Raw genomic sequence first — 27,828 nt, 5'->3', positions numbered from 1 at the left:
TGTTGAAGCGGATCGTTGGCTGGGAGCCGGTGAACCGATCGCTGTCTGCGGGACAAATTAATCAAGTTCTCATCGGTCAGTGTTGAGGCCGGTCACTAGGTGTGAACGCGACCGACAATTTCCCATCGGTGAGTACTGATGTCGATCCCGGTGGGGTGGGGTGGGGTGGGGGGGGGGTGCTGATGTTGGGCAGAGCGTCCCGTTAACTTCCTCGAACTGGCGGCCTCGTCCCACTTCCTGGACACAACCTGCCGGGGTCAGTCCGGCTTATGGGACCGTCACACCGAACCGCCTGAGATGAGCCGCCGCTCAGCCCCGGTTGTTCTGGTCCCAGGAGCGGGATGAGGTGGTGAAGCCGAGACTGAACAAATCCATTAAGATGTAGCTGGGGACCTTTACCTCCATCACCCGGCCCGGTCTCGGATCCAAACTTCACCTGGATCGGTGCCTGGGGTCTTTAATTGTTTTACATATGTCCAGCACACTGGAATCGGCCGTTCGGCCTGGTGTGTTCTTGCAGACGCGAGGGTTCAACAGAGTAATCACACCCTCGGGACACTGATCCACGTGTATGAGTAGTTTCATTTATCCCCCGTTCAGACAGGACAGTGAGATCCAGATCTCTAACGTAGGACAGTGAGATCCAGATCTCTAACGTCCTCTCGGGGTACTGGGAAGTTTATTTCCATCTTCTTTCCATTGCAACGACTTGCCGAAATGCAGCCAGTGTTTCCCGATATATGAGCCTATTAATGCGGGAATTAAGTGTTGTTTCATTTATCTGAGTTTCTCGGAATTGTGTACACTCCCTCCAGAAATTCCAAAGGAGCAACCCAGGCCGTCTAATATTTCCACACGATTAAAATGGGGAATCTTTATTTTGTTTTACATGTACAGAGGTAGAGTGAAAATCGTGTCTTCGGTATTAACCGCACAGATCAATACATTACAGCAGTACATTGAGGCAAAACAATACCTGAGTGTAACAACTCATTCTGGTTACAGAGGAAGTGCAGTGCAGGTAGATATGTGGTGCAAGGTCAGATCGATTTAGACTGTGAGGTCAGGAGTCCACTCAACACGCTGGGAACATTCAGTTCGCTTATCACAGCAGAACGGACACCATCCCTGAGCCTGGTGGTATGTTTCTGTTTTATTTTATCTTCGCCCCTGTGGAAGGGTGAGAAGTGAGAATGTTCAGGTTGTGGGGATCTTTCATTATGTTGGCTGCTTTACTGAGGCAGCGGGAAGTGTAGACTGAGTCCATGGAGGGGAGTTTGGTTTCTATGGTGTGCTCAGCTGTGTCCACAGTTCTCCGCTACTTCATTCAGTTAAAGAAATAGCAGTAGACAGTAGTTGTATTAAGCTGTGCGGTATCGGGATGGGATACTTTCTCCGGAGCACTGATGAAGCGTGTAGGGTGGAAAACGACATATACCGAACTTCTTAGTCAAGTCAAGTTTATTGTCATTTCGACCATAAGCTACTGGGACAGTACACAGTAAAAAGAAAATAACGTTCCTCCAGGGCTATTGTTTGCTCTGGCTTTGTTATATTGGAATCTGTTATCTAGTAGTGTGTACTATTATTTCAGTGTCTGTGTATTACTGGACGACCATCGGAGAGTGCACTTGATTCCTTCTCCCACCGGGTTCCATCTGCTCATTCCCTGCCCATCTGGTTCAACCTCTATCCAGTCTGAATCCCACCAACTCAATGATATATATCAACCCACTGTTCAATCTCTGTCCAGTCTGTATCCCACCACATCAATGATATCTATCAACCATTTTGTTCAATCTCTGTCCAGCCTGTGTCCCAATGCCACAATGATATATTTCAGCAAACTCTCTTCTAAATTTTGTCTTCATTGCGAAGATTTGTTTTACAAGTTTTCCAGGATTGGGTTTTTGATAGCTGGAGCTACCAGAGGTTTAATTGAACACAGCAGGTGGCAGGGTAAAAGCAGCCATTTCAATTTTAGTTTCACCGTTACAAAATGGCTGCAGTGTTAATCTTTGTCAAAATGAAACTCACAGCATCTGATGTTGAGTTTGTTATTTCCTTTTTCGGTTATTTTCGGTGAGCCACTTCCTCTGTTTCCAGGGTAACAGCCCGTCAGAGCTGCAGCAAGTGCTGCACTTTCTATCGCTCTGTGGTCACCGCTTCTCAACGTAGAGACAGTGGCCTCAGGAGCAAATGTAACAGTGACTGTGGGAGGAAAGGATGCTGTGAGCATTGACTGTATGGAATGTATTGCACCAGGGTCAGAATGAACTGAGAACTAACAAATGGTTTGGGGTGGGGTGGCATTTACTGTTTAGGGTGTTGTTGATATTTTACAATCAGTTACTATCTGTGCATTAAAACGAGGAGGGAGAGAATACTACAGTTGCAGGAAATTCAAAGTAAGGAGGAGAAAATACTGGAAACGCTCAGCAGATCGGCAGCACCTTGGACAGTCTCAGTTCTGAAACTGGGTCTTCCACCATTTGTCCTTTCAGAGATGTAGTCTGATGAACTGAGTTCCCAGCATTTTCTACTTTATAATTTTACATTTTGTTCCTGCTACACTGCAGGAAACATGGCAGCCAGCTGTACTGGGCGAGATCCCACGCAGCAAGAAGATTGAACTGGGATTAGCTGAGACACTGCCGCATATTACCGGCAGCAAAGAGCCCTGGGAGAGTTGGTGCTTGAGATACAATCTTGGGATGGGGGCTCCAGGAATATGGAACTGGTAGTGTTTGGGCTTCGGTCTACGTTGGTGCTTTTGCAGATGTGGCTGGATGTTCCTCCTTCCGCAGTGAAGCAGACGTCTCCAGGGGCTGGATATTGGTAGCGTGAGTCTGTCAGTGTGAGATGTGGAAACACCCAATGTGATATGTGGAAAAGATGTGTGAGGCTCTGGGTGTGGGCTGTGACCCTCTGAGGTTGGATCCTGGAATACCACACGTTTTCACCCAGATAAAATGAATCAGGGGATCAGGTTGTCCGGGTTTATGAGATGTTGAGCGAATATTTCTGTTCTGTGCTCAGATGATTGGTTCTGAGGTTCTGGAGTTCTGAAGCAAAGCAGAGAATGAGTTCCCATTCCATCCCTCGCAGGGAGAGGCTGTGATTAATACGCTGTTTCGTGTTTGCCCCAGTAGAAATAGACCGGGGTTTCAGAATTCAATTCACTTTTGGAAATTCCCCCTCACTGTCAACTGTCTATCTGCCAGTGGGAGTCAAAGGGAAACTCAAGATGCTGAAGATAGAACAGAACGTGGAACAGTACATCACAGGAACAGGCACATCGGCCACAATGGTGTGCCAAACCAGATAAAAAATAAATCAACCCCCCCCCAAAAAAAAATAATGACGCCTACGTACACAACGTCCATATCCTCTCAATCTTCCTCACACCCATGTGCCTACCTAAACATCTCTTAATAGCCTCCAATGTGTTGGCTTCCACCACCATAACAGACAATGCATTCCAGGCATCCACACCTCTCTGAGTAGAACAACTTACCCTAACATTTCCTTTGCAACTACTCCCTCACACCTTCATTGCATGTCCTCTGGTATTAGACATTTCTAAACAGTGAAACAATACTCCCCGTCTACTCTATCTATGTCTTTCATAATTTTATAAACCTCCATCCGATCTTCCCTCAGTCCCTACCACTCCATGGAGAACAACCCAAGATTTTCCACTAAAAACTGGATGATGTTTGAATCCATTCTGATGAAAGGTTAGGAAACCGAATTGCTAACTTTTTTCCTCTCCTCACAGCTGTTCCTTACCTGCTGAGCATTTCTAGTGATTCCAGTTTATCTGTATTACATTCACCCTGGAACATTTTGTGAGAGTTGACAGAAGAGTAAAGAAGGCACAGCTTTTCCTAGTACATTATCCTGGTACCAATTGTCCTGTTTTCCCCGGAAATGTATTCAGTACAGCTGTTGATAACAAGGTTCACAAGAATAATCTGAAGAATAAGCATTATGCATGTGGAGCATTTGATGGACCTGGGCCTGTGTTTAGTGGGGTTCAGAGGGATGGTGGTTGGGGTTTGGTGGTGGGGGGGGGGGGGTGGAAGTTAGGGCGGGGGTGATTATTTACACCAACTGAATAACAGCAAGTCTGGATGCAGTGGGAATGGAGAGGGTGTCTTGATTAGACGGAGAGTCTGGGATCTGAGAGTGCTGCCTCAGAATAAAGAAGCTTCACTTTAAAACTGAGGTGAGAGCAATTACTTCAGCCAAATGTTGGTTCATCTGTGGAATTTGATGCCACAGAGGGTGGTGGAGGCTGTCGTTAGGTATATTTATGTTCTGGATTGCTAAATGGGTTGAGTATTATAGCAGGGAAGCAACAATACAGTGTTGGAAAAATAATGCTTCATGATTGATTATGGAGCAGACTAGAATGACTGTATTACCTAATTCTACTATGTATTATGACTTGTATCTTATACCATGACTGAATGATGACTTATCAAAAAGAAGAGAAAATCTGCAGTTTCTGGAAATCCGAGCAATGGATGGCATGTTATCACCATTACACAGACCTGACTGTTACAAGGGCAGGATTGGTGTTTGATGCTCCAGGTTTTAGTTGTTTCATAATACATATGGGCGGGGGGTGGTGAATGGGGGGGAATTCTCTGTACTAATTAGGGATGGTATCACAGCGACATACACAGAGGACATCAATGTGGGTGAAAGTCAGAAACGGGAAGGGGGCTATCATTCTGGGAGTATTCTATAGGCCTCCCCCAAAGCCACAGGGATAATGAGAGCAGATAACTTGGCAGCGTTGGGAAAGGTGCAAAAGCAACAAGGTTGTTATCACTGTTGATCTCAACTTTCCTGATGTTGATTCCACCTCCTTGTTCCAAAATGTGTCAATGAGGCAGAATGTGTTGTGTGTCCAGGAAGGATTCTTGACACAGTATGTGGATGGGCTCACTGGAGGAGTTGCCGTACTGTATCTCGTATGAGGCAATGATGCTGGTCAGGTGACTGATGTCACAATGGGTGGCCCTTTTGAGATAGTAACCACAACACCCCAACTTTTATCATGGTCATGGACAAGGATAGTAGCAGACCCTACGAGACAGTATTTAATTAGTGGATGGATAGTTACAATGGTATTTGGAACAACTTTGGAGTGTAAATTGGGAAAACATTTTCAACGGGAAACACACAATGGAAATGTGAAGGTTGTTTCAAGAACACTTATATGCAGTTCGGGGTAGATTTGTTCCACCCACAGTGAAACAATGTTTATATAAACAAACTGTGATCACAAGAGATGAGAACATTTAAGCAAGAGGGAAAAGGAAGCATTATTTAGGTTTAGGAAGCAACATCCAAGCAAGGCTCCAGAGAATTATAACGTAGCCTGGAAGGAGGTTAAGAAGTGACTTAGAGGTCGAAGGAACTTGAGAAGTCCTTGAGAAGCAGGACGAAGGAAAGCCAAAGGTGTTCTGCATGTGGGAAAAGAAGAGGAGGATGAATAGACTGAGCGTAGGACTACACAGGAGCAAGGGAGGAAATGTGCCTGGAGGATGCGGTGATAGGCGAGGTGCTTAATGAATGCTTTGCTTCAGAGTTACCAATGAGATAGACAGTGATTGTGACGATAGCAGTTGGGATGTGTAGATGGAGTGAAGAGGCCAGGAGTGAAATGGGCCTGACACAGGAAATTGGGACCATCTCTGTGGGCACTGTGGTCAGCATTGTCTCATTGGGCTGAAGGGTCTGTGTCTGTGCTCTGTTGCTCTGTGACTCTATCAGTAAGATTCGCCAGATATCACTGGACAGACATACAGACATGGTGTGGGAGTTGATGTTAACAGGGAATGTTTGTTCCCTAAGCAAACTGCTGCTCTGATACACAGGGTGGTGATACGGTCACATTTTGCAAAGAATCGTACTCTCTCTGACTCACTGTCTGCTTGTTGTATGTAATTCAGGGCATCACCAACAGCTGGAGCTGTCCTGCACCGCGACCAAAGTGTGAACAAGACGACGACAATCGACAATCGTCAGTCAGAATCAGAATGGCTACAGGTATGTTCACTGGGCTCTTTATAATTAAACTTCTGCCCTGTAGCTGCACATCGAAGGTTCAATCGTTAGGCATTAATATCGAAATAGTAAAATGGATTCAGCAGTGGCTAGATGGGAGACGCCAGAGAGTAGTGGTGGATAACTGTGTGTCAGATTGGAGGACGGTATGTAGCGGTGTGTCTCAGGGATCTGTAGTGGATCAAGTGTTGTTTGTCATATATATTAATGATCTGGATGATGGGGTGGTAAATTGGATTAGTAAGTATGCAGATGATACTAAGATAGGTGGAGTTGTGGATCATGAAGAAGGTTTTCAAAGCTTGCAGAGAGGTTTAGACCACTTAGAAGAGTGGGCTGAAAGATGGCAGATGGAGTTTAATGCTGATAAATGTGAGGTGCTACATTTTGGTGGGACTAATCAAAATAGGACATACATGGTAAATGGTAGGGCATTGAAGAATGCAGTAGAACAGAGGGATCTAGGAATAATGGTGCATAGTTCCCTGAAGGTGGAATCTCATGTGGATAGGGTGGTGAAGAAAGCTTTTGGTATGCTGGCCTTTATTAATCACAGCATTGAGTATAGGAGTTGGGATGTAATGTTGAAATTGTATAAGGCATTGGTAAGGCCAATTTTGGAGTATTGTGCACAGTTCTGGTCACCGAATTATAGGAAAGATGTTAATAAAAGTTCAGAGAGTATAGAGGAGATTTACTAAAATGTCGCCTGGGTTTCATCTCCTAAGTTACAGAGAAAGGTTGAACAAGTTAGGTCTTTAGTCTTTGGAGCGTAGAAGATTGAGGGGGGACTTGATGGAGGTGTTTACAATTATGAGGGGGATTTATAGAGTTGATGTGGATAGGCTTTTTCCATTGAGAGTGGGGGAGATTCAAACAAGAGGACATGAGTTGAGAGTGAAAGAGCAGAAGTTTAGGGGTAACATGAGGGGGAACTTCTTTATTCAGAGAGTGGTAGCTGTGTGGAACGAGCTTCCAGCAGAAGTGGTTGAGGCAGGTTTAGTGTTGTCGTTTAAAATAAATTGGATAGATATACGGACAGGAAAGGAATGGAGGGTTATGGGCTGAGTGCAGGTTGATGGGACTAGGTGAGAGTAAGAGTTCGGCATGGACTAGAAGGGCCGAGATGGCCTGTTTCCGTGCTGTAATTGTTATATGGTTAATAGTTTAGATGAAGAAACTTACACAGGTGCTAACAGGGCAGAGAAAAGTGTCATTGATCCCACTGGTAAAGCAGCTTTGTGTAATCGATCAGTCCAACAGTCCCAGTGCAGGGACCTGACACCAGTAATGGTCGAATGACTTCGTTCACCAGGCAAAGCTCCACCTGAGTGAAAGGAGCCGGAGACCCTGAATCAGTAGGTTGAGAGTGAAACACAAACAGGAATGTGACGGCGGTGTTGTTTGTTACGTAAAAGTCCAGGCTCAGGGTTTGTTGCACATCGGCCTGTTTAGAGGTGAAAGACATCTCCAACTTTTATTTATAAAATTCAGATGAGGGAAATTTTCCAAACTCTGAGGGAAAGTAGATGAGGGAAATTTTCCAAACTCTGTTTTCTGTAACCGAGCCGAGAACATTGCCAGCCTTGGAAATGGCTGAGGATCAGGAGACACTTCATTTTAGATAAACTTGTGGTCTGGTTTGGTGTATCACTGTCTGGTATGGAGGGGCTACTGCACAGGACCGAAAGAAGCTGCAGGAAGTTGTAAATCTGGTCAGCTCCATCTTGGGTATGAATCTACAAAGTACCCAGGACATCTTCAGGGAGCAGTGTCTTAGAAAGGCAGCGTCCATTATGCAGGACCTTCAGCACCCAGGGCATGCCATTTTCTCACCGTTACCATCAGAAAGCAGGTACAGAAGCTTGAAGGCACACACTCAGCGATTCAGGAACAGCTTCTTCCCCTCTACCATCCGATTCCTAAATGGACATTAAATCTCTGGACACTACCTTAGATTTTTTTAATATACAGTCTTTCTGTTTTTGCAAGTTTTTAAAAAATCTATTTAATATTCGTAATTGGTTTACTTGTTTATTTTTTTTTATTCAGTATTATTTTTTTCCCTGCTAGATTATGTATTGCATTGAGCTGCTGCTGCTAAATTAACAAATTTCACATCACATGCCGGTCATAATAAACCTGATTCTGATTTTGTTTTAATATCCCAATCCATGTCTGGTCTGTGGCCAAATGGTGAAAGTGAGTTCTCAATATTTCCCTCTTGAGATGATCTGCTACCTGAATTTAAATTCCCAGTGCCTCTGATGGGAGACCCGGTATAACCAGTGACCAACTGTCACGGTCTCCGGTGGGCATTGTGATTGTGCTCAACTCTGTGATTCCAGGTGGAATAAAACAGAGATTACAGCCTGGAAATGAATCCTTTTATTTGTGTTTACAGCCTCCTCTGACTGCGTGCAATTTATACTCATCACCCGCCACGTGAAAAAATGCCCCTTCAGTCCCTTTTAAATTTCTGCCCTCGAGTCTCAGACTCCCCTAACCTGGGAAACATATTATGACTATCCACCCTCTCTGCACCCCTGATTACTTTATGTACGTGTGTAAGGTCACCCTTCAAGCTCCCCTGATCCAGGGCAAACTGTCCCAGCCGAAACATATAACACAAAAACCAAGCAGCTCCATCCAGTAACATACTTGACAATCTCCTCGACAGTCTTTCCAGCTGAATCACATCCATCCTATAGATCGGCAACGGCAAATGAACGCAAAGCTCTCTCGGTGAGACTTTGAGTTTAGCTACGAGAACTGCACGCCAAGACGCTCCCTTTGCCAATGACTTGTATAGTTGTTACATGACAATCATCCTCCAGGTGACGGGATGGGACCCAGGCATCAAGGCAATGGTCAGTCTGTGACCCAGGGGACAAGACAATGTAAGACAAAGCAAACGGAGAACGTGTGATCTAGAGGATCGGACCATGAGTAATCCAGTGGATTGTTTGTGAGTGACACAGGTGACTGGACAGTTTGTGACCCAGGGAGATTTATGTTTATGAAAGATAATCCCAGTGATAATTCCCCGTATCACCTGATGCTGTTCCATTAATAACCGCTGGTTATCAGTGTGTTCAACTAATGCGTAGTCGGTGATCAGTATTACTGTGTCTATCCAGTTTTTTCCTGGGAGTGGATGTGTCCAGACACCGGCTTATTGTGATGGTCACCTAGCAGGAAGTGTGGTTCACATTGACCAGCACAGTCCCACTCCAAATCTGGTCAGCCGGAGTCTCGGCTCCATTGCAGACACTCATTGTGAATCCTTGTTCGAGTATAAATCACTCTAAACCTGCTATTGCTCATTTACTTCAGGTGGGAAATTAAATCGGGTACGGAAAGTACTCAAGAGGTTTTTACCAGGCAACTCATTGAGGGAAGATGATCGGGACACGGGAAGCAAGGTACCAAAGCAGGGTCAGATTCAGAGCAATGTCCCAATGGAATGCGGTCCGGCCGCAGCGGAAGTGGAGCAAATTCAGCCCAGAGACAGTGACGTCAGAGACACTGAGCAGAACCCTGGAACCAGTACAAGTGAGGCGACTGTCTGTCAGCCCAGAGACAGTGACGTCAGAGACACTGAGCAGGACCCTGGAACCGGTACAAGTGAGGTGACTGTCTGTCAGCCCAGAGACAGTGACGTCAGAGACACTGATCAGAACCCTGGAACTGGTACAAGTGAGGCGACTGTCTGTCAGCCCAGAGACAGTGACGTCAGAGACACTGATCAGGACCCTGGAACCAGTACAAGTGAGGCGACTGTCTGTCAGCCCAGAGACAGTGACGTCAGAGACACTGATCAGGACCCTGGAACCAGTACAAGTGAGACGACTGTCTGTCAGCTCAGAAGCTCATTAAACACGGAATTGTCAAGTCCCCAACAGGGAGTGGGTGAGTGAAATATGAGGGTAATGTTTTCGCAGAATGTGGCAGGGAGGAGGGTAAATGTGATTCCTTGTTGGAGGGTTGGTCAGAGAGGGGAAATGTGTGGATGTGGTACATGTGGTGTAGGGGGGCACCCGTTACCGCACTACAGGAAATGTACTACCTGTTCTGATGATATCCAGGATGTGTATCAGAGGAAACGCAGCTATCCGGATAAGAGAGTATTTCCAGGATAACAGTTGTGGGAAATGTATTCGCCAGGATGGAGAGAGTATCTCTGGGAAGCGACTATCATTGGCAGTCCCAACATTTATTGCCAATCTTAAACCGCGATGGGTGAGTGGGTGGGACGGTGGGAGAAACAGGTTTCTAGTAAATGTGGTCCTTCTGGTAACGTCATGTCTAGCGCATTGATGGTTCGGTTTTAGTCCAGTGTCAGAGATTAGGATAAAATCCATGTTTCCAGATGAAGGCAGGTGAACACTGAGGTTGTTGACATGACTGGTTTGTTGGGTTGGGTGAGAGCGGTGGAGACAGGTGATATTTGAGTTTGTGACTACATTCACTTTTTATATTTGCAGAGCCAGAGTTTACAATCTCTGACCTCCTGGCAGAGGGGGAGAAATATCGACTGTACCAGCTGACAAAGTTCTACAGAGACAGACTTAAACAAGCGATTGAAGAAAAGGTTGAGAGACTCGGTTGGATGTTGACAAAGGAGGGACATTTCAGTAGAGAAGAAAATGAGGTGAGTGTATTTAGTCTATTGTCACCGAACTGCTGGTATCAGAGGGAATATTGATTAATATTCATCTCCTGCACGTTCTAGGAGTTCTACGTGGCAATGGAGATGTTGATCTCTGATGGTCTCCAGCAGATCTGGTTTCAGCTGTTAAGGTGGGGAGCACTGGGAACTACAGGTTCAGTGTCACCTTTTCCTCTCACACCTGCTGTATTTATCAGTGTGATATACGAGCAGTGGCTGCATATCTGGGCTGTTGAACAGACATTCAGTCTAAAACTAATTTCACGTCTTATCGGGACCGTCAGTCAAATTCACCTCAGCTCATTAATCCAGGATGAATATTGTCAGATTGTCAACTGGGACAACTGGCTTCACTGCGGTACTTGAGGGAGGGAAACCTGCTAACCACAGCTGGTCTGGTCTCCATCTGAGTTCCCTAACAGAGTAGCTGACTTGTCATATTCATAGAAAAGTACAGTACAGAAACAGGCCCTTTGGCCCATCTATTCCATGCCAGACTACTGAAGCTGCCTATTCCCACTGACCTGCACTGGGCCATGGCGCTCTATACCCTTACCATTCATGTATCTATCCAGACTTCTCTTCACCGCTTGTACCACTCGCACTTCTCGCTCGTTCCACACTCTCACCACCCCCTGAGTGAAGAGTTTCCCCTCATTTACCCTATCTATACACCTTATATTTTTGTGTACCTCTGTCAAACCACCCTTCAATCTTCTGCGTTCCAAGGCATAAAGTCCTAACCTGTTCAGTCTTTCCTTATACCTCAGGTCCTCCAGTTCCAGCAACATACTTCACAACCTGCTTCACCTCTGTCCTCGAAGTAGGTGATCGGATCTGCACACAGTACTGAAAACTAGGCCTGACCAACGTTTTATACACGTTGAACACCATATTTCACGTCCTGTACTCAATATTTTCATTTATGAAGGCTCGTGTGACAAATACTTTCTGTCCAATCTATCAACCTTTGCTGCCACTTTTAATGATTATGGACCTGTTCTCTCAGATCACTTCGCTCTACCGCACTCCTCAGTGCCCTACCGGTCACTGTATAAGACTGACCCTGCTTGGTCCTTCCAAAGTGCAACATGTCGCACTTGTCTGTATTAAATTGCATCCGCCATTTTCAGCCCATTTCTCAGCTGGTTTAGACACCACTGCAAGGTTTGGTAGTCTTCCTCACTCTCCACTCTTGGTGTCATCTGCAAATTCGCTGATCCAGTTAACCACATTTTCACCCAGATCATTGATATAGATGACAAACAACATCGGATCCAGCACCGATCCCTGTGGCACAGCACATATTACAAACTCCCAGTCAGAGATTCAACAGTCTCTAACCACTCTCTGCCTTCTTCCAAAAAGCCATTGTCTAATCCAAATTACCAGTTTACCTTGAGTGCTGAGCAACTGCACTTTCTTGACCACCCTCCCTTGCGGTGCCTTGTCAAATGTCGTGCTAAAGTCCATTCAGACAACACCCACTTCCTTCCATTCATCAACTTTCCCGGTAACTTCCTGGTTCAACATTCAGATTGGTTAGACAGGAACTACCACGCACAAAGCTGATATCGCATGACACCAAAAATGAATAGGTTGTCCTGAAAGGACATATATATCACAAGAACCTTTTGGTAAGCACTTTACATTATTAGCCAGCACCCCTTCATATTTCATATTCTCTCTACTTACGGCTTTTCGTTGCTTTCTGCTGGTTAGTAAAAGCCTCCCAGTCCTTCTGTTTTCCACTATATTTTGCTATACTCTATACCCTCTCCTTTGCTTTTCTGCTGCATTGACTTCCTCGTCAGCCACGGTTGATCATCCTGCCTTTGGAATAATTCTTCATATTTGGGATTATCTACCTCTACCTGTGCCTTCTGAATCACTCCCAGAATCTTCATCTATTCCTAGTCATAGTCATAGTCATAGTCATACTTTATTCCTGCTTGGTTGTTGCCTCTTCCAATTTATTTTTGCCCAGCTCCTCTCTCATTTCTCTGTAATTCATTTATTCCAGTGTAAACTGATACATCTGACTTTTACCTTCTCCCTCTCAAACTGCAGTGTCAGTTCTGCTATTTTATGATCACTGCCTCTTAGGGGTTTATTTACCTTAAGCTCCCCAATCAAATCTGGTGCAATACACAACACTGAATCCAGATTTGCCTTTCCTATAGTGGACTCAACCATAGGCTTCTCTCAAAAGCCATCTCATAGGCATTCTATAAATTCCCTCACTTGGGATTCAACACCGACCTGATTTTCCAAAGCTACCTGCATATTGAAATTCCCCATGACTATTTTAACATTGAAATCTTTACATGCCTCTTCTCTCTCCCACTGGAATGTGTATCCCACATCCTGGTTACTGTTCCATCAGGGTCATTTTCTTTCCTACACAGTATCTTAACAACTACACCGTCCAATCTGCTATCACTTCTTTAGAAGCACATTTCATTTTTTATGACAACAGAGTCAACCCAACCCTTTCACCCACCTGCCTCTCCTTTCGATTAAATATTTATCCTTGGATGTGAGCACCCAAATATGATCTTTCAGCCACGATTCAGTGATGCCCACCATCCATTTTTTGCTCCCTCGCTCTCCCTCTCTTCCGTTCTTGTTGTCACATCTTTTTGATGTAATGTTACACATTGATGGATAAGTAAATTAATCACGTTGAATATACTGCAGGGTGACAGTAAATCCTTAATCTTTCACAATATTGATTTAGAATTTCCCTCAGTTACTGCTTCTCTGTTAACGACTGAACCCAGGGAGGATCAGGCAGCAGCCCAGTGACTGCATCAATTCTGAAGCTACTGGGACCATGAACAGATATTTTCCTGCACATTCTCCATGTCCGTCTGTCTGCTCCGTGGTAAATTTATTACTTTCCTTTTCTAGAAAGTCACCAAACTGACAAAGAAGGGAAACCGGACTGAGAGTTCCAGACTCTTCCTCAGTTTGGTGATGGAGAAAGGCTTCCGGGCCCGGAGGGCGATGTGGGAATCCTTTGTGACATGGAGGACTGAGTTACCGAAGTTGGACAGAATACTGAGGGAAATACAGGAACTCGGTACGTTAAAACCACACACTGAACACAAAGGCACATTGAAATAAACATTTTAGTTATTTTAATTATTTTAGTTCTGTTTCCATGGATTTTTTAAATATTTAAACAGGTCCTGCTCCACAGGAATACATGAACATCGCCCAAGGGTTATCTGAATTACCCACCCAACTGATAGGTGAGTGATGAAATGCTCAGTTCAAACCACACCTCAAGTGTTAGTCTGTGACTTGGCAAAACCTGGGAATCAAAATTCACCATTAGCCATTCGCTGATCTCTGGATTGAAGTAACAATTCAAAGTATCTCTCTTTGCAGCCTGAATATTCTACATTTTATTTTTCTATTAATCCATCTGTTGGTTCTGCTGAAGCCTTCACTCCAGGTCCTAACGCTCTGGGAATGCCCACACACCCCAGGCAGGCTCCTGATACACTGTATGACCCAGTCCAGGTGAGTTTTCTATCTTCAGACCTTCCATCTTCCAAGCCCCTTTTCCTTTGTAATAGCACCACACACAATTCTGTTCACTGGTGTTCATTACTTTTTGTAATTCCGCTAGTGACTTCTATAGAGTTTGTCTGGTATTTCCTTTTCACCCGTTACTGCAACTACAACATCATTTTTCAGCGGTCCAATATCGAACCTCTCCTGTTTTTTTACTCTTTATATATCTGGGAAAGTTTAAAAAAAATATTTTGTTATTCTTTCTTATATTATTGACCATATGCTTGCATTTGCTGTACCTTCATGTATATCTAGGAACATATATAACATAGTTGCCTTCGACATGACTCAGATAGTAAATTCCAGGTACCAGAACTCAATGAAAAAAAACCACTCTCAATTGCTGTAAATTTACCACATCTCACCTTAACCAAATGCCCTCTGATATTAGACACCAGTCTTATGTAAAAAAAAACAAACAAAATACAGGCTGTCGACCCAAATCTTATCTCTCAAACTTGTACACCTCTGTCAGAACTCTATTCTAACTCCAGAGTAAACAAACCAAGTTTATCAAACCTCGGCTTGTAGCACATGCCACCGAATCTAGGCAACACCCTGATGAACCTGTTCTGTACCCTCTCTAATCCTTCCAAGAGCTGGACAATCAGAAGTGAATACAATACTCCAGATGCACCCTAAAATCATAAGACTTAGGAGCAGAATTAAGCCAATCGGCTCAGTGATTTTGCTCCCCAAATCCTCTCAACCCCATTATCCCGCCTTCTGTAAATGTTGATGCTCTTCCTAATCAGGAACATATCGATCTGCATTTTAAATATATCCAATGGCGTGTCTTCCTCAGCAGTCCATGACAATAATTTCACAGATTCACCACCCGCCAGCGAAGGCATTTCTCCCAGTGTGCGTCCCCGCCAGCCAGGACAATTCCCCACAGTTCCCAAGCATATTAATTTTCTGTATGAGCCTCCCATGTGGGACCTTGTCAAATATTCTACCGACATACAAGTAGACCTGTGACTAGTGGTGTGCCACAGGGATCAGTGCTGGGTCCATTGTTATTTGTCATCTATATCAATGATGTGGATGATAATGTCGTAAACTGGATCAGCAAATTTGCTGATGATACAAATATTGGAGGTGTAGTGGACAGTGAGGAAGGTTTTCAAAGCTTGCAGAGGGACTTGGACCAGTTGGGAAAATGGGTTGAAAAATGGCAGATGGAGTTTAATACAGACAAGTGTGAGGTATTGCACTTTGGAAGGACAAACTGAGATAGAACATGCAGGGTAAATGGTAAGGCACTGAGGAGTGCAGTAGAACAGAGGGATCTGGGAATACAGATACAAAATTCTCTAAAAGTGGTGTCACAGGTAGATAGGGTCGTAAAGAGAGCTTTTGGTACATTGGCCTTTATTAATCAAAGTATTGAATATAAGAGCTGGAATGTTATGATGAGATTGTATAAGGCATTGGTGAGGCCGAATCTGGAGTATTGTGTTCAGTTTTGGTCACCAAATTACAGGAAGGATATTAATAAGGTTGAAAGAGTGCAGAGAAGGTTTACAAGGATGTTGCCGGGACTTGAGAAACTCAGCTACAGAGAAAGGTTGAATAGCTTAGGACTTTACGTAGAAAAATGAGGGGAGATTTGATAGAGGTATATAAAATTATGTTGGGTATAGATAGAGTGAATGCAAGCAGGCTTTTTCCACTGAGACAAGGGGAGAAAAAAAAACAGAGGACATGGGTTAAGGGTGAGGGGGGAAAAGTTTAAAGGGAACATGGGGGGTGCGGGCTTCTTCACACAGAGAGTGGTGGGAGTGTGGAATGAGCTGCCAGACGAGGTGGTAAATGTGGGTTCTTTTTTAACATTTAAGAATAAATTGGACAGATTGAAGACAAGTACGACATGTTGCACTTTGGAAGGACCAAGCAGGGTCGGTCTTATACAGTTACCGGGAGGGCACTGAGGAGGGTGGTAGAGTGAAGTGATCTGGGAATACAGGTCCATAATCATTAAAAGTTTTGGATGGGGTTTGCATCTTGACAACTTGATTGAGTTCCTCCAGGATGTGACAAAGGTGATGGATGAAGTTACACATGGATGTTGTCTAGAAACCATAGAAACCATAAAAAAAACTACAGCACAGAAACAGGTGTTTTGGCCCTTCTTGGCCCTGCTGAACCCCAAACCACCTCAAACATTCTCTCTTTCATACTGCCATGGGGCGGAAGATATAAAGACTGAAGGTGTGTACCACCAGCCTCAGGGACAGCTTCAATACTGCATTTATAAGACTACTGAATGGTCACCTACTATGTTATTATTGGCTCTTAATAATATTAAGACAATTATATAATTGTAACATCGTGCATCCGGTAACTAATAACAACTCACTTAGATAACCACAATATACTCACATGGCAGCAGAAAAAATACCGTTCGGTTATGAACAACAGATAACAGATTATGCAATTCTATTTCAAAACCTGTGGAAAGCAGAAATCTTTCAGTGTAATATTGGCTATCAAAAAACATTTGATTCTCTCCCTCACATGGTTAAGAGAAGTTCCAAATAGATATAAAATTCATCCAATACTTGTGAAATTTCTACAACATCTGATGAATCATTGGCATAAAATAATCGTCCTATTAACAACCACAAAGGGACAACCACCATTATCAAAATTGAGGGATTTTCCAGAGCGACTCACTAAGGCCAGTATGGTTCTGTTTGGCTTTAAACCTGCTTATAATTTACTAAAATGGACAAAAATCAGGTATCAAATCAGGTAAAAAGTACGAATTATACCTTTGCACAGCTATACATTGGTGATTTGAAATTATTTGCTCTTGCATCAGCAAAACTAAAACAAATAATTCAGATAAAAAAAAACAATTTCCAAAGATACAAGCATGAACTTTAGACTAGAAAAGTACAGAACATGAAACATAAAGAAAGGTGCAATAGAGCCAGTAGAATATCAAACAGAGCATCAGGGGACAATGCAACAGAATATCAAACATATATTTAGGATATCAATAACAAAGAAAATAGATAATAGTGTGATAAAGGAAAACCTTCCAACAAAATTTACTTTAAGACCAAAGAAAATCTGAATTTATTGCAAGTCTGAAGAAAATCTGAATTTACATCAAGGATCAAGAAAATCTGCTAAACAGAGCTGAACAGTAAAAATATAACAAAGGTAGTATACAGTCACTATGCCCATATTGACGTATAATTTCGGTATAATATCCTGGTCTGAAACAGATCTGGAAAATATACAGAGAAAAATAAGAACTTAAATGACAGTTTCTAGAAAACGCCATGTGCACTGGATCACACTTAGATTGATATGAATGAAGACAGTATGAGTATGGTGAATAACAGATCTAAAAAAATGAGACAACAGCCAGATAAAAATTCTCAGAATCAGGGTTAATATCACAGACACATGTCGTGAAAATTGTTTTTCTGTGCCAGCAGCACAATTACAGTAAAGTGTGCTCGGTGAGTGTGTGTTTATGTATGCACTTGTAGAAATAGAGTTGTATCAGCGTGAATTAATCAGTCTGATGTCCTGGTGGAAGAAGTTGTCGCGGAGCCTGTTGGTCCTGGCTTTTATGCTGCGGTACCGTTTCCCGGATAGTAGCAGCTGGAACAGTTTGTGGTTGGTGAGATTTAGGTCCGGAATGATCCTTCGGGCCCTTTTTACCCCGTCTCTGAAATGTCCGGAATAGTGGGAAGTTCACATCTACAGATGCACTGGGCTGTCCGCACCACTCTCTGCAGAGCCCTGCGATTGAGAGAAGTACAGTTCCCATTCCATGTAATGATGCAGCCAGTCAGGATGCTCTCAACTGTGCCCCTGTAGAAAATGGTTAGCATTTGGGGGCCCATCCCAAACTTCCTCTACCATCTGAGGTGAAAGAGGTGCTGTTGTGCCTTTTCCACCACGCAGCCGGTATGTACAGACCATGTGAGATCCTCGGTGATGATTATGCTGAGGAACTTAAAGCTGTTCACCCTCTCAACCCCAGATCCATTGATGTCAATAGGGGTTAGCCTGTCTCCATTCCTCCTGTCATCCACAATCAGCTCCTTTGTTTTTTGCGACATTGAGGGAGAAGTTGTTTTCTTGACACCACTGCGTCAGGGTGATGACTTCTTCTATGTAGGCTACCTCGTTATTATGTGAGATTTGGCCAATCAATACAGTATCGTCAGCAAATTTAATTAGCAGATTGGAGCTGTGGGTGGCGACACAGTCATGTGTATACAGAGAGTAAAGGAGGGAGCTTAGGACACAGCCCTGAGGGGCACCTATGTCGAGTGTCAGAGGGGCAGAGGTGTGGGAGCCCACTCTTACCACTTGCCGGTAATCTGACAGGAACTCGACGATCCAGCTGCACAAGACAGGGTCGAGGCAGAGGTCTCTGAGCTTCTTGTCCAGCCTGGAGGGAATGATGGTACTGAATACTGAACTGTAGTCCAAGAACAGCATTCTCACATACGCATCCCTCTTCTCCAGATGTTCAGAGGTGCTGGCTGTCCACTCTATCTATTCTTCTTAATATCTTGTACACCTCTATCATGTCTCCTCTCATCCTCCTCCTCTCCAAAGAGTAAAGCCCTAGCTCCCTTAATCTCTGATCATAATCCATAATCTCTAAACCAGGCAGCATCCTGGTAAATTTCTTCTGTACCCTTTCCAATGCTTCCACATCCTTCCTATAGTGAGGCGACCAGAACTGGACACAGTACTCCAAGTGTGCCCTAACCAGAGTTTTATAGAGCTGCATCATTACATTGCAACTCTTAAACTTTGTCCCTCGACTTATGAAAGCCAACACCCCATAAGCTTTCTTAACTACCCGATCTACCTGTGAGGCAACTTTCAGGGATCTCTGGATATGTTCCCCAGATCCCTCTGCTCCTCCACACTACCAAGTATCCTGCCATTTACTTTGTGTTCTGCCTTGGAGTTTGTCCTTCCAAAGTGTACCACCTCACACTTCTCCGGGTTGAACTCCATCTGCCTCTTCTCAGCCCACTTCTGCATCCTATCAATGTCTCTCTGCAATCTTTGACAATCCTCAACACTATCTACAACACTACCAACCTTTGTGTCATCTGCAAACTTGCCAACCCACCGTTCTACCCCCACATCCAGTTCGTTAATAAAAATCATGAAAAGTAGAGGTCCCAGAACAGATCCTTGTGGGACACCACTAGTCACAACCCTCCAATCTGAATGTACTCCCTCCACCACAACCCTCTACCTTCTGCAGGCAAGCCAATTCTGAATCCACCTGGCCAACCCTCCCTGGAACCCATGCCTTCAGACTTTTTGAATAAGCCTACCGTGTGGAACCTTGTGAAATGCCTTACTAAAATCCATGTAGATCACATCTACTGCACTACCCTCATCTATATGCCTGGTCGTCACCTCAAAGAACTCTATCAGGCTTGCAGGACACAATCTGCCCTTCACAAAGCCATGCTGACTGTACCTGATCAGACCATGATTCTCTAAATGCCCATAGATCCTATATCTAAGAATCTTTTCCAACAGCTTTCCCACCACAGATTTAAGGCTCACTAGTCTGTAATTACCCGGACTATCCCTACTACCTTTTTTGAACAAAGCAACAACATTCACCTCCCTCCAATGGACAATGAGGACATAAAGATCCTAGCCTGAGGCTCAGCAATCTCTTCCCTCACCTAATGGAGAAGCCTGCTGAATATTCTGTCTAGCCACGGGGACTTATCCTTCCTAGTGTATTTTAACAACTCCAACACCTCCTCTCCCTTAATACCAACATGTGCCAGAACATCAGCCTCACTCATATTGTCCTCACCACCATCAAGTTCCCTCTCATTGGTGAATACCGAAGAGAAGTATTCACTGAGGACCTCGCTCACTTCCACAGCCTCCAAGCATATCTTCCCACCTTTATCTAAAAGGAACCTACATTCACTCCTGTCATCCTTTTGTTCTTCACATAATTGAAGAATGCCTTGGGGTTTTCCTTCACCCTACTCACCAAGGCCTTCTCATGCCCCCTTCTTGCTCTTCTCAGCCCCTTCTTAAGCTCCTTTCTTGCTTCCCTATATTCGTAAATAGACCTATCTGATCCCTGCTTCCTAAACCTCATGTATGCTGCCTTCTTCCACCTGACTAGATATTCCACCTCACTTGTCACCCATGGTTCCATCACCCTACCATTCTTTGTTTTCCTCACCGGGACAAATTTATCCCTAACATCCTACAAGAGATCCCTAAACATCGACCACATGTCCATAGCACATTTCCCTGCAAAAACATCATCCCAATTCACACCTTGTAGCCTCATAATTTGCACTTCCCCAATTGAAAGTTTTCCTGTCCTCTCTGACTCTATCCTTTTCCATGATAATGCTAAAGGCCAGGGAGTGGCGGTCACTGTCCCCCAGATGCTCACCCACTGAGAGATCTGTGACCTGACCCGGTTCATTACCTAGAACTAGATCTAGTATGGCATTCCCCCTCGTCGGCCTGTCAACATACTGAGACAGGAAACATCCTGGACACACTTAACAAACTCTGCCCCATCTAAACCCTTGGAACTAATCAGGTGCCAATCAATATTAGGGAAGTTAAACTCACCCATGATAACAACCCTGTTATTTTTGCATCTTTCCAAAATCTGCCTCCCAATCTGTTCCTCTGTATCTCTGCTGCTACCAGGGGGCCTATAGAATACCCGCATAGAGTAACTGCTCCCTTCCTGTTCCTGACTTCCACCCATACTGACTCAAAAGAGGATCCTGCCACATTACCCACCCTTTCTGTAGCTGTAATAGTATCCCTGACCAGTAATGCCATCCCTCTTCCCCTTTTTCCACCCTCTCTATCCCTTTTAAAGCACTGAAATCCAGGAATATTGAAAATCCATTCCTGCCCTGGTGCCAGCCAAGTCTATGTAATGGCCACTACATCATAATTTCATGTATGTATCCAAGCTCTCAGTTCATCACCTTCGTTCCTGATGCTTCTTGCATTGAGGTACACACATTTCAGCCCTTCTACCTTACTGTCTTTACACCGTTTATTCTGCTTCTCTTTCCTCAAAGCCTCTCTGCATGTTAGATCTGGCTTTACTCCATGCACTTCTTTCACTGCTCTATAGCTCCGGGTCCCATCCCCCTTGCAAATTAGATTAACCCCTCCCGAACCATGCTAGCAAACCTACTTGCAAGGATATTGCTCCCTCTCCTGTTCGGGTGCAACCCATCCAATCTGTACAGGTCCCACCTTCCCCAGAAGAGATCCCAATGATCCAAAGATCTAAAACCCTGCTCCCTGCACCAACCCCTCAGCCACGCATTCAACTGCCATCTCCTCCAATTCTTACCATCACTGTCACGTAGCACTGGCAGCAATCCTGAGAACGCACCCTTGAGGTCCTGTTGTTCAGCCTTCTGCCTAGTTCCCGAAACTCACACTTCAGGACCTCATCCCTCTTCCTGCCTATGTTGTTGGTATCAACATGTACCACGACTTCTGGTTGCTTTCCCTCTCATACCAGGATGTCGTGCACCCGGTCAGAGGCATCCCGGACCCTAGCACCCAGGAGGCAACAAATTACGCGGGTCTCCTTCTCACGTCCACAAAATCTCCTGTCTGCTCCCCTGACTATAGAGTCTCCAATGACGACAGCTCTCCTCTTCTCCGTCCCACCCTTCTGCACCACAGGGTCAGACTCAGTGCCAGAGGCCCTGCCACCGTGGCTCACACCTGGTCAGCCGTCCCTGCCAGCAGTATCCAGGACGGTAAACTTATTATTCAGGGGAATGGACACAGGGGTGCTCTGCGCTACCAGACTACACACCTTCGCTTTCCCCCCTCTGACTGTCACCCAACGACCTGCTTCCAACAGCCTAGGTGTGACTACTTCCCTGTAGCTCTCATCTATGACTGCCTCATTCTCCCTTATGAGTTGAAGGTCATCCAGCTGCTGCTCCAGATTCCTTACACTGTCTCCCAGATCGCCCAGATCTTGACACACTGTGAGACCGCACACTCACCTGACAGGGCCTGACACACTGTGAGACCCCAAACAAGGACCTGACACACTGTGAGACCACACACACCCCTGACAGGCTCCTAACCCACTGTGAGACCCCAGACAACCATGATAATGTCCTGACACACAGTTAGACACCACACACAGCCCTGACAAGATCCTGTCACACTGTGAGATCCCACAAACCCCTGACAGGTTCCTGACAAACTGAGAGACCCAACACACACCTGAGACGGTCCTGATACACTGTGCGACCTCACACACCCCTAACAGGGACTTGACACATTGTGAGATGCCACACTCCCCTCAGAGGGTACTGACAAACTGTGAGACCCCATACACCCCAGGCAGGGCCCTGACACACTGTGAGACCCCGCACACCCCTGACAGAATCCTGACACACTCTGAGACACCACAAACACCTAAAAGGTCCTGACACACTGAGACCACACACTCTCCTGAAAGGGTCCTGACACACTGAGAGACCCCACACAAAAATGACAGGGTCCTGACACACCGTGCGACTGCACAGACTACAGACAGGGTCCTGACACACTGTCAGACACCGCACACTCCTGACAGGGTCCTGAGATTGTGAGATCCCACACACTCCTGACACGGTCCTGACAGACTGAGAGACCCCACACTCCCCTGACAAGATGCTGTCACGCTGTGAAACTGTACACACCACTGCCAGGATCCTGACACACTGTGAGACCCCACACATTCCCTGACTAGATCCTGTCACACTGTCAGACCCCACACACCCCTGACAGGGTCCTGACACACTGTGAGACCCCACACACCCCTGCCAGGGCCCGAACATACTGTGAGACCCCACACACCCCCGGACAGGGTCCTGACACACTGTGAGACCCCACACACCCCTGACAGGTTCCTGACATACGGTGAGAATCCACACACCCCTGAAAGGGTCCTTACACACTGTGAGACCCCACAGACCCCTGGCACGGTCTCGACTCACTGTGATACCCCACACAACCCTGGCAGGGTCCTGATGCACAGTGAGACCCCACACACCCCGGAAAGGGTCCTGACACACTGAGAGACCCCACACACCCCTGACAGTGTCCTGAAACAGTGTGAGATCCCACACGTCCCTGAAAGGGTCCTGACACACTGAGAGGGCCCACACACCCCTGACGGGGTCCTGACACACTGTGAGACCCCACACAACCCTGACAGGGTCCCGACACTGTGAGACCCCACATACCCCTGACAGGGTCCTGACACACTGTTGGACCCCACACACCCCTGACAGGGTCCTGACACACTGTGAGACACCACACACACTCGGCACATCAATGCTGGGGATTGAAAGTTTCTTCCACAGGAATAAGTGACAGCTGGAACAGCAGTGGAAGGTAGTCCAGTACGGGACAGTCGGGGGTCAGTAAACTACCAGGGAAATACTCACCTTCACAGCACAGTTAATTGTGAAATGTGATGATCTGGTGTTTATCTGGACCAGGCCTCCCTGTCCAGTCAGGGGTCTGTTAATGGATTTTACTTTGCTGTACAAGCATCCATTGATTAATCCAAATAATGCAATAACTTTCAGCTAATTCTTGTGTGTTTAAATATTGATTTCTGAGATGAGGCATCTAACAGTTTGTTCACTGTCTTTTCCCATGGAAGATGTTCAGCAGAAACACAAGGAGACTCTACGGGCACAAACTGAAATGCTGAGAGTGAACACGATCCTGATGAGGGAGAAGGTGAAGGTTTTCCAGCTGGTTGATCGATACGCTGAGCTCACGGTCATTTCTATTGTTCGAGATCAGAGACTGGTGGAACATGAGCTGTTGGCAAGAGGCAGAGACCACGAGGAGTGGAGAGAGGAACATCTCCGTGGAGAGCTGGAAAAAATCCGAACTGATCAGTTATTCCAGAGCAGTTTTTCCCAGAGTAAATCCAAATCTGGGAGTTCGGCAGCAGTGGCCGGAGTCGCGGGGATTGGGAAAACAACAATGGTACAAAAGATTGTTTATGACTGGGCCACGGGGAAAATATACCAACAATTCCAGTTTGTCTTCAGTTTCAAATTCCGGGATTTAAACTCCATTAACTGCAGAATAAACCTGAGGGAACTGATTCTGGATCAGTATCCTTACTTTAGGAATATCCTGAGAGAGGTCTGGAAGAACCCAGAGGGATTGCTGTTTATATTCGATGGTTTAGATGAATCCAAACACAGAATCGATTTTGCTGATAGTCAGAGAGATACGGAACCCAAGCACCAGTGCTCAGATCCCGAGTGGTGGTGTGAAGTGTCTGACATTGTGTACAGTTTAATCCAGGGCAAGCTGCTCCCAGGGTGTTCAGTGCTGGTGACCACCCGCCCCACTGCGTTACATTTATTGGAAAAGGCAGAGATCAGTGTCCGGGCTGAAATCCTGGGATTTGTTGGTGAGAAACGGAAAGAATATTTCATCAGGCATTTTGAAGATCAGACGGTGGCAGCAGCTGTTTTCAAACACGTGAAGGAGAACGAGATCCTGTACACCATGAGCTTCAACCCCTCCTACTGCTGGATCCTCGCTCTGGCACTGGGCCCCTTCTTCACACAAAGATTCAGGGACCCGCAGCGAGTTCCCAAGACCATCACCCAACTGTACTCCTGCTATATTTACAACATCCTGAAAAACCACGGCCGTGAGATTGAGAACCCCCGTGATGTGTTACTCAGGGTTGGTGAGATGGCCTTCAGAGGAGTGTTCGAGAAGAAGATTGTGTTTACAGATGGAGATTTGATCAACCACAACCTGCAGCCTTCCCAGTTCCTGTCCGGGTTCCTGATGGAGCTTCTGGAGAGAGAGGATTCTGCCCGGTGTGTGGTGTACACATTCCCACACCTCACCATCCAAGAGTTTGTAGCTGCAGTCGCACAATTCCTGATCCCAGATGGCAGAGATATTATGAAACTCCTCACTAAAGCCCACAGCACGACAGATGGGCGGTTTGAGATATTCCTCCGTTTTGTTGCTGGTCTCTCCAACCCAATGACAGTTCGGGGCCTGGAGGAGTTTCTGGGTCCATTTCCTCATCAAACAGCCTGCCGGGTGATTGACTGGGTGAAGGAGGAGGTTAAACGCCAGAGTGGAAACATGAGGAATGAAGCTGGTAAAGGGAGCCTCCTGAACACATTGCACTACCTGTTTGAGTCTCAGAATCGTGGACTGGCTCAGGCCGCACTGGGATCTGTGGAAACACTTTCATTCAGTGGAATGACACTGACCCCGATTGACTGCGCGGTCCTGTCTCATGTCATCGGACCCTGTGATACAATAAAACGGCTCGACCTGGAGAACTGCCACATTCAGTGTGAGGGAATCCAGCGGCTGGGACCCGGGCTGCACAAGTGCCAAGAGTTGAGGTAACTTGATTTATCTCTCACTCTGAACTGTGAAACTGTTACATTGTGTTGTTTCAATGTAGAGGGATTTGGGTAAAACTGTAGTAAATCAAATTGTGAAGAATTGTGACAAATGCCACCCCACTTTGTCCTGTGGGATCTCTCTTCCCCATCCCCCTTCCTCCTGTTTCTTCCACCGTCTCCCACAAACCTTCCTCTCTGTGGGATTTTCTCCCACACTTCAACCCTGCCCCTCCTGACCCTCTCACATCAGGAACACTTTTCTAGCCATCGGGGAATGAGACAGAATATGTAGAGTTTACAGGATCACACCGACAGACTAAATTACCGACATTCGGTGAATACCCTGGAGCTGGGCAGTGAGGGACATTGACAGTGATGGGAACTCCAATCAGTGATTTACTGAAGGGTTTAATGTTTCCTGAAATATCCGAGTGAGAGAAATTCCCTCAGACCCACGGTTTGAATCACTTTGTTCATCAATTTGTCTGTTTGTGTTTAGACTTGGGGAGAATGACCTGGGAGATTCAGGAGTGAAACTGGTGTCTGCGGCTCTGAGGAAACCAAAGTGTAAAATACAGAAACTGTGGTAAGTACCAGACTGTGGGAGATTGTGTTTACAGTCACTGTGTGCCTGACACTGAACATTAATGTGATCAGTAATTGTGTTAATGATAAACACTGGGGATTTGTACCGTCTCCAGTCTCTCTGTGTCCTTCACCCTCACTCTCTCTCATCTCCAGGCTGAGGGATGTCGGTCTCACAGATTCTGGTGCCGAGGGTCTCGTCTCCGCTCTCAGTACAAACCCATCACTGACGGTGCTGAACCTGAGTAGTAATAAACTGGGAGATTCAGGAGTGAAACTGGTGTCTGTGGCTCTGAGAAATCCGGAGTGTAAAATACAGAAACTGTGGTAAGTACCAGACTGTGGGAGATTGTGTTTACAGTCACTGGATGTGTGACACTGAGCATTAATGTGATCAGTAATTATGTTACTGATAAACACTGGGGATTTGTACCATTTCCTGTCTCTCTGTGTCCTTCACCATCACTCTCTCTCATCTCCAGGCTGGACAATGTCGGTCTGACAGATTCTGGTGCCGAGGATCTCGTCTCCGCTCTCAGTACAAACCCATCACTAACGGAGCTGATCCTGAGTTACAACTCGCTGACAGACCGATCTGTCCCCGCTCTCCGCCGCCTCATACTGACCCTCCCGAGTCTGGAGTGGATCCTGTGAGTGTTTGTGTTAATGTTCAGTGTGATAAAATATCAGCAGATCCGCGGGTTTTCTGCTGATATTTGTCTGTGAGTGTTGTTGAAACATTAACCCCAGTCCCCTGTTACTGACACGGTTGTGTAATCTGATTATTTCATCTTTACTGTTCCATGTGTTTCAGGCTGCTGGGGAATCAGTTCAGTGGGACCGGGAGGAAGGAACTGAGATCTCTGCAGGGAGTCAGACCCGGACTGACAGTGGGGATCCTGTGAACATCTGAATGTGTGAACATCCCTGCCCGCGGGATGGGGACATTTTGGCCGAAACCCCGCCGTCCCCTTTAACTCCCGCCCTTCCCCTTACCTTTAATGGCCACGCGCCAGGTCTAATTCCCAACGGTTTTAACGGAACTGGCTTCAGGCTCGCGCTGTGAGCCATTCGTTATTCTGCGGTAGTGACGTATTTCCACCTCCTGTCCAGCGGCGCAGCTTCCGCCGGATGTGCCGGTTCGAGACTCTCCTATTTGAGACTCCAGGGAATTACAGAGACAGGAAGATCCCGGGTGCCGAGGCTCAGTCTGGGACACCGGTGTCCCGGGGAGGGATTATACGGGGAGAGACTCCTTTTGCTCCCTTTGCTGAGGACGGTGCATTCGGCAAGTCTGTTAAATTGACAGACAATTGGCAGTGACCCTGGATCTGCAGCGATCCCGGACATGGCCCTGAAGTGTGATTTTATAAACTCAAACACGGGGAATTCTGCAGATGCTGGAAATTCAATCAACACACATCAAAGTTGCTGGTGAACGCAGCAGGCCAGGCAGCATCT

General features: G+C 45.8%; 1 protein-coding gene across 1 annotated transcript; it reads left to right on the top strand.

The window, feature by feature from the left end:
* Positions 1-27,828, top strand: LOC140208488 (NACHT, LRR and PYD domains-containing protein 3-like). The gene is made up of 11 exons (XM_072277176.1): positions 1-128; positions 5,970-6,066; positions 9,421-9,996; positions 10,572-10,738; positions 13,670-13,841; positions 13,948-14,013; positions 24,042-25,779; positions 26,282-26,368; positions 26,524-26,694; positions 26,850-27,017; positions 27,182-27,828. Exons 2-11 carry the CDS (start codon positions 6,057-6,059, stop codon positions 27,270-27,272), a joined length of 3,246 nt encoding a protein of 1,081 aa, XP_072133277.1. The 5' UTR covers positions 1-128; positions 5,970-6,056; the 3' UTR covers positions 27,273-27,828.

The sequence above is a fragment of the Mobula birostris genome, chromosome 13, assembly GCF_030028105.1.
Source record: "Mobula birostris isolate sMobBir1 chromosome 13, sMobBir1.hap1, whole genome shotgun sequence".
Taxonomy (NCBI): Eukaryota; Metazoa; Chordata; class Chondrichthyes; order Myliobatiformes; family Myliobatidae; genus Mobula; species Mobula birostris.
This window is presented reverse-complemented; position numbering and strand designations above follow the sequence as displayed.

What these genes read in the sequence shown, in the direction of transcription:
- LOC140208488 (XM_072277176.1), top strand. An exon ending in TCAGTAGAGAAGAAAATGAG is followed by an intron (nt 10,739 to 13,669) that starts GTGAGTGTATTT and finishes TTCCTTTTCTAG; the next exon opens with AAAGTCACCAAACTGACAAA. An exon ending in GAGGGAAATACAGGAACTCG is followed by an intron (nt 13,842 to 13,947) that starts GTACGTTAAAAC and finishes ATATTTAAACAG; the next exon opens with GTCCTGCTCCACAGGAATAC.